The sequence below is a fragment of the Priapulus caudatus genome, unplaced genomic scaffold (assembly GCF_000485595.1).
Source record: "Priapulus caudatus unplaced genomic scaffold, Priapulus_caudatus-5.0.1 Scaffold1787, whole genome shotgun sequence".
Lineage (NCBI taxonomy): Eukaryota > Metazoa > Priapulida > Priapulimorpha > Priapulimorphida > Priapulidae > Priapulus > Priapulus caudatus.
This window is the reverse complement of record NW_014578848.1, coordinates 20,493-27,885: the sequence shown is the minus strand read 5'-3', so window position 1 is coordinate 27,885 and position 7,393 is coordinate 20,493. Positions and strand designations below refer to the sequence as shown.

General features: G+C 43.8%; 1 protein-coding gene across 1 annotated transcript in view; it reads right to left on the bottom strand.

Annotated features, from left to right (window-relative positions):
* LOC106817598 (unconventional myosin-Ie-like) overlaps positions 1-7,393 on the bottom strand; it is a gene marked incomplete at its 5' end in the record, with an annotated part of 36,787 nt that overhangs the window by 10,327 nt on the left and 19,067 nt on the right. The window contains 4 exon segments of the mRNA XM_014822278.1: positions 1,177-1,259; positions 1,262-1,288; positions 2,071-2,240; positions 3,045-3,159. Coding sequence (XP_014677764.1) covers positions 1,177-1,259; positions 1,262-1,288; positions 2,071-2,240; positions 3,045-3,159 — 395 coding nt within the window.

Genomic DNA, 7,393 nt, shown 5'->3' with positions numbered 1-7,393 from the left:
AGAAAGTCTGCTGTAGATCAATTGTTTGAGGCGCAGGTATCAAGAATCTGTGCATCACTTCCGTATAACCTAAGCTGGTCCGTCTCAGAGGCGCCGTCGCTTAAGGATTGCACCCCTTGTCACTACATCCTCATCTTTACACACAACCTACAATACTAAGGAGCACAGAGCCAAAAAATGTCAAGCTGCATTAGTAGTCACCTTTACAAAACGAGACACCAGTCAATAAAGACACGCTTGGGAACTTTCCCTCTGGTGACCGCTCAACCACAGTTGAAACCACCTTATCTTAACACAGACACCTCTCTACAAAGGACATTTTCAACACTTGTTGGGGGCCATTATATACAGTTATGGACTATTCAAGCCATCACGCGAGCAATATGAAAAGCATCGGTAAACGACAGCGTGGAAATATTTACTGACTTGTTCAGAGAAATGCAGTGGGGAGTTGGACCATGGTGCTCTCCTGGTATCGCTTTGAGAGAGCACGGTTCAGAACAATTCCGTCTTGAACAGGCGCGAATCTGCCAGAACACTATCGTATTTCATCCTGACGTGTATCACAAGAAATCGTCCTGCTGCTTGTGCCTGCATGCATGAGCAGGAGATTATTCATTATTATATAATTAATTACCTAGTAATATTTATATTTTATTGTGTGATATTCACGTTTAGTATACAGATGTTGCCATCATAATCGATCAAAATCAAATGAATCATTATTATTATTATTATAATATATTAATTTGTTATTATGATATTCATGTTTTCAGCTACACAGACTGTCTGCATCATAATCGATAAAAATCGCCCCTTTCTTTGAACCAATATCTATCTACCGAATTAATATGTATAGTGTTACGTTTAATCATTGCCAGTGAAAATTTATATGTTTTACCAAAAAGACCTCATTATTCAGATTTCCACTCTGATCCTCACTATTAACTCTCTATGTAAGCTTGCGAGATATCATCTCTTTAATTTAGGCATCGCAAAAAACCTCTCATCGAAAAATTAGTCACAAGATAAACTGGCGTTTGTCCAACTTTGTGCGGTACACAAACCATAACAGGCTTTTTTTATCCTGGCACTCGCACTCCACCTGGTCAAAGCCTACCCTGAGTGATATTTGTGTTCGGAATAACTGGGGGAGAGCTATCTGTCCCTTTATACTCCTTAACTGGCTGTCCTTTCTCCTTGCCTTCTTCGACCATGACTGCCGGCCCCGCCAGGCGAATCAGGTAGATGCACTCGGGACGACAGCCAGCAGATCCGCTTTTGCGGGCTGCAGTTGAATAACACATTTGATCGCAATAATTGATTAGTAGGATAATATTAAAGATATTGCTAATGGCCAACACTTCTTTGCTTTTATTTGAACAGCTACACACTTCGTGACGGCCGAGTTCAAATTCGTGCACGCGCGTTGTAGTAACCGATGTAGCGGCGACAGGTCATGTCGACGGCCTCACCGTGGTGTCTTGCATGTTCGTGAGCAACTTCGCGCATAAGTTTTGGTGGGTCCCACGAACCAACAGCAGCGAGGATACTCGTTAGACTGCTGTGAGATGAGCATGTGCGGACCCACCCACCCATCCAACCACCAGCCCATCCACTCATCCAACCAACCACCCACCCACCCACCCAACTCGTCCAACCATCCACTTCATCCAACCACCCAACCACTCATCCAGACCATCTACTCATCCAACCACCCACCACTCCACACATCCACACAATCCAACCACCCACCCACTTCCAACCATCTACTCATGTCCAACCAGCCCATCTCACTCATCCAACACCACAATCCACTCCCAACCACACCACCCCATCCAACCACCCCAAATCATACCACCCACCAATCCAAACGCACCACCCATTCCACCCACCCACCCTCGCCATCCAACACCCACTTCACCACCCACCCTATACACCACCCATCACCATCCACCCATCCACCCACTCACCCACCCACCCATCCACTCACCCAGCCATCCACCCATCCACTTACTCAGCCATCCAAGCCAACCACCCATCCACCTTAAACCTTTGACCTTGACCCACCTTGAACCTTCTGTCGTACTTTATGACCGTGTCGGAAAACTCGATGCGTTCTCGCTTGCCCACCAGTGCACGCAGTTCAGGCTTGTCCTCCAGTCCGATGTAGTCGCCGACGAAATTGCGATTGAGACTGTGGTGCCGCCTATGTTTTTTGTTCGTCATCAAATCAGCAGCTGAAAAATATTACAAGAGAATAATACCAAGAACATATCGTTTGAATTCGAATCCCTCAAGAGACAACTGCCACAAAATTCTAAGATTCTAAGATTCTAAGATGTAGTAGCATTTGGCTCAAAAGTAAGCCACAATTTGTATATAGGAACTGCAAGTTTTGCGAATAGCTATGTAACAAGAGTAGAGCCATGAGTGTAAAAAGGAAAAAAGCATGAAGTATTGGTATGCAGAAGTAATGACGATCCTTCAGTACTTTATCTGTCGTCTCATGATGCTGCTGAAACTCACAAACACATCAGGGTTCACACATGCAAAACATTTTCCTTGGCCTTTTACAGGAGTTTGTAGGTCCAATTTCCAGGACCCTAAGATTTAAGCTGAATACAACCTTTGTACCTCGCATCTTTCAATCAGTTAGTGAACAAACTCTTGACTCAAGCAATCTCAGACAGTAGACAGGGCTATAACTTGAGTGTAATCAATTATTCTTTAGCATAATAAACTTGTTATCATCATAGATCAAATGTAGACAAAACAGACATGCGCTCAATTTCAAGGACTTTCCGTGACCAAACATAACTAGAGCCTATTATTCAAGACTCTCCAGGCCTGGAAAATGTCGTCTTAAAGTTCTCGGAGTAACACAGGGTTTCCAGGACCTGTACAAACCTTGTAATACACTTGTTATCATCATAGATAGAATGTGGACAAACTAGACATGCATCCAATTTCAAGGACTTTCCAGGACAGTTGTTAGCACTGGGTTTCCAAGACCTGTAAAACACCTGTAAACGATCACCTACCTTGCTCCTTGAGCTTGAACATGTGTTTCCTTCCTATGTACTGCCGGAAAGCTTTCTGAATAGCGCGAGCGTACCCATCGTATTTTCGATCTCGCGTCTCCTCTAACAAGAACAGCTACAACACAAGACAACAAGGCATTAAGTAACATTGGATCAAGAGCTAATAATACCATAAGGTATTATTAGCTCTTGATTGGATGTGGAGGTGGACCCAGGCTGGCGAACCAGGCTTGGTCATGACGTATGAACATGAATGAGGTACTGAATAACATTGGTACTGTAGCGGTATCCGTGATTTCACTGTGATGCGAAGAATTCAGCGGCGGGCCACGCACTCAGGGCACAGTGAGCACATGAGAGGTCTCACTTACGAAATTTAAGCGAAGTCTATGGTATTATAGATAGGTCTTCATGAGACACAATATGTTAGTCTCGGCCTAATACTTGGGTGCTGGTTATATTAGTGGTCCCACTGACACTTGATTATGGTCTCTATATAAAGTCGAGTACAAGTCTAAACGAAGTAAACTGAGACATTTGATTCATGTCTCGATATGTGGTTGAGACCAGGTCAAGTCAACAGTAACAGTCAAGTAAGTAATAATCAAGTAATAGTCAAGTAAACAGTCAAGTCGAGTAATGGTCTCAACATAAATTTCAGTACAGGTGGCCACGAGACATCCAGTCCGACTGTGAGAGGAGACTCCTGTCTGATATAATATAATATAGCATGTGCGGACACACCCACCCATCCAACCACCAGCCCATCCACTCATCCAACCAACCACCCACCCACCCACCCAACTCGTCCAACCATCCACTTCATCCAACCACCCAACCACTCATCCAGACCATCTACTCATCCAACCACCCACCACTCCACACATCCACACAATCCAACCACCCACCCACTTCCAACCATCTACTCATGTCCAACCAGCCCATCTCACTCATCCAACACCACAATCCACTCCCAACCACACCACCCCATCCAACCACCCCAAATCATACCACCCACCAATCCAAACGCACCACCCATTCCACCCACCCACCCTCGCCATCCAACACCCACTTCACCACCCACCCTATACACCACCCATCACCATCCAACCATTCACACAGACACCTCTCTATAAAGGACACTTCCAGCACTTGTGGCCATTATATATAGTTATGACTATTCAAGCCATCAGCGAGCAATATGAAAAGCATCGGTAAACAACAGCGGAAATATACTGACTTGTCAGAGAAATGCAGTGGGAGTGGACCACTGGTGCTCTCCTGGTATCGCTTAGAGAGCACCGTCAGAAATTCCGTCTTGAACACGGACTGCAGAACACTATCGTATTCATCCTTGACGTGTATCACAAAGAAATCGTCCTGCTGTGTGCTGCATGACAGAGATTATCATTATTATTATCATTATTACTATAATATTTATATTTTATTGTGATATTCACGTTTTAGTATACAGATGTTGCATCATAATCGATCAAAATCAATAGATCATTATTATTATTATTATAATATATTAATTTGTTATTATGATATTCATGTTTTAGTACACAGATGTTGCATCATAATCGATAAAAATCGCCCCTTCTTTGAACCAATATCTATCTACCAATAATATGTATAGTGTTACGTTTAATCCTTGCCAGTGAGACCTTTACATGTTTTTACCAAAAAGACCTCATATCAGATTTCCACTCTGATACCTCACATTAACTCTCTATGTAAGCTTGGAGATACATCTTTAATTTAGGCATCGCAAAAACCTCTCATCGAAAAATTACTCACAAGATAAACTGGCGTTTGTCCAACTTGTCGGTACACAACATAACAGCTTTTTTATCCTGCACTCGCATCCACCTGGTCAAACCTACCTGAGTGATATTTGTCGAATACTGGGGAGAGCTATCTGTCGCTTTATGACCTCCTTAACCTGTCCTTTCTCCTTGCCCTTCTTCACCATGATGCGGCCAATCAGGTAGATGCACTTGGGAGACAGCAGCAGATCACGTTTTGCGGGCTGCAGTGAATTAACACATTTGATTGCAATAATTAGATTAGTTAAGGATATTATTAAAGATATGTTAATGCCAACACTCTTTGTTTTATTTGAACAGCTACACACTCTGACGCCGAGTTCAAATTCGTGCACGCAGCGTTGTAGTAAGTACACGGCTACGTGTTTGCATGTTGTGAGCAACTTACGGCAAAGGTGTGGCCCCACGAACCCGCAGCAGAGATACTCGTTAGACTGCTCGTGAGATGCAAAATTATGTCAATACGAGACTTCAAAGGGCAACTAATTACAACGCGTAAAAGCTTATTTTGAGGTCCCGCTATTGCTCTGGATCGTTATAAGATAATAGAGTGCTCCTCATTATAGTGACTATAACGCTTAATTCATAGGTTCAGCGGAAGTAAAAAGGACCGTTACCTTGGAAGAATCACGCAACAGCGAGCTTGTTAACAGACGGAGCAATCTCATACCTCCACACAGCACAGAGATTTACACGGCACGAACGACATGTAAAGATGCATGCCCTTGTTGTTAAATGAGAACAATCAAACCATCAGATAGCGAGCGCACAGTAAAGGAAAATGTAAAATTTTTACCACTCTACACGCAACGCGAACGACACGACCGCACTCTGCAACGACTTTTTTTTGAACACACTAATAATACTTTCCTAACGCTGCAGTGACTTCCTATGCAGTTAAATACTTAGTCATGGTATATTGACACACACTGACTGAGTATAATGAAATCTACTGTATTACAGCAGAAAAATGGACTAAGGCCCAAAAACAACAAGATAGGCTGACAGGATAGCACGGCACGCCTCACGATGGCACGTACAGCCAACAAATAAAACTAATAAATTTCATAATGTAATACTGAAAGGTTATGGCAGATCGGGCATCCATAATAAGGACGAGTAACCCGCCCGCAGGCTGCCACATTCTAGTCTACTTCTCTCCTATTCTCTCTCTCTCTCTCCTCTCTCTCGGACGAGGTACACTCGCACCGAAGCGACACAGAACGCAGAGCACAGCACGCGACTCAGCGCACAATCTCTTCATCGTCTCACGTCATCTCTCACCATCTCTCACATCATCCTCGGTCACTCTCACACAGTGCACGCCACGATTCACGGTATTCTGCGACCGTGAGCGTCCAACGTCTCCTTCCTCACGCACATGCCAAATGAACAGATCAACAACGACAGACCTCTTGCAAGAACTTGATGAACGGACGCGCGTTAGCGCGAATCCAGCTCGCGCTCACATACAAGAAGGTTCTCCTTCAAGTCCGAGGTACTCCACCTGGTGTTTCACCTGCGTGCAGTCAAACAATACGATGTCATCAACAACCACCACGAACACACACGAAACCGTCGACATGAGTTCTCATCATCCACAATCCATGATTCATCAAGTAAGTCTGTATACGCCATAATTTCGTGTACAGATATTTTCGGCGAATTCAGAACGACGGGCAATTTCGCGAGTGGTTATTCGCGTCGGAACGCATTTGCCGAAATTTGAGAGAAATTAAACGACCGTGAAAATATACAGCGTTGACAAGTAACTTGACAGTTATCAGAGTATTTAATTTCTCAAGAACAGACACACTGTACGTTCAGGAAGGACAACTGACCTATCCTCCGCCTGGTGTGACTGATGAGCAGCACTAGCCAATCTGCATTGCGATAGAACGTGCTAAAAACAATGCTTCTTGCCAAAGTTGCACACATTTTGGCATGCATACATCCAAAACCGCGTACACGTTAGGCAAGCTAGAGTCACCTAGCTACAGCATCCAAGGTGGGCATGGTTATTGACTCGAGCTGATCATGAATTGATCAACTTCATGAGCACCCCAAAACAGCGAGGACTCATCCTTCGTCAAGACCACACAGACCACACATGAACACACAGACCACACATGAACACACATAAACACACAGACCACACATGAACACACATGAACACACATGAAAACACATGAACACATAGACCACACATGAACACACATAAACACAAAGACCACACATGAACACACATAAACACACAGACCACACATGAACACACATGAACACACATGAACACATATACACACAGACCACACATGAAAACACATGAACACATAGACCACACATGAACACACATAAACACACAGACCACACAGACCACACATAAACACACAGACCACACATGAACACACATGAAAACACATGAACACATAGACCACACATGAAACACACATAAAACACAGACACACATGAACACACAGACCACACATGAACACACATGAACACACGTAAACACACATGAAC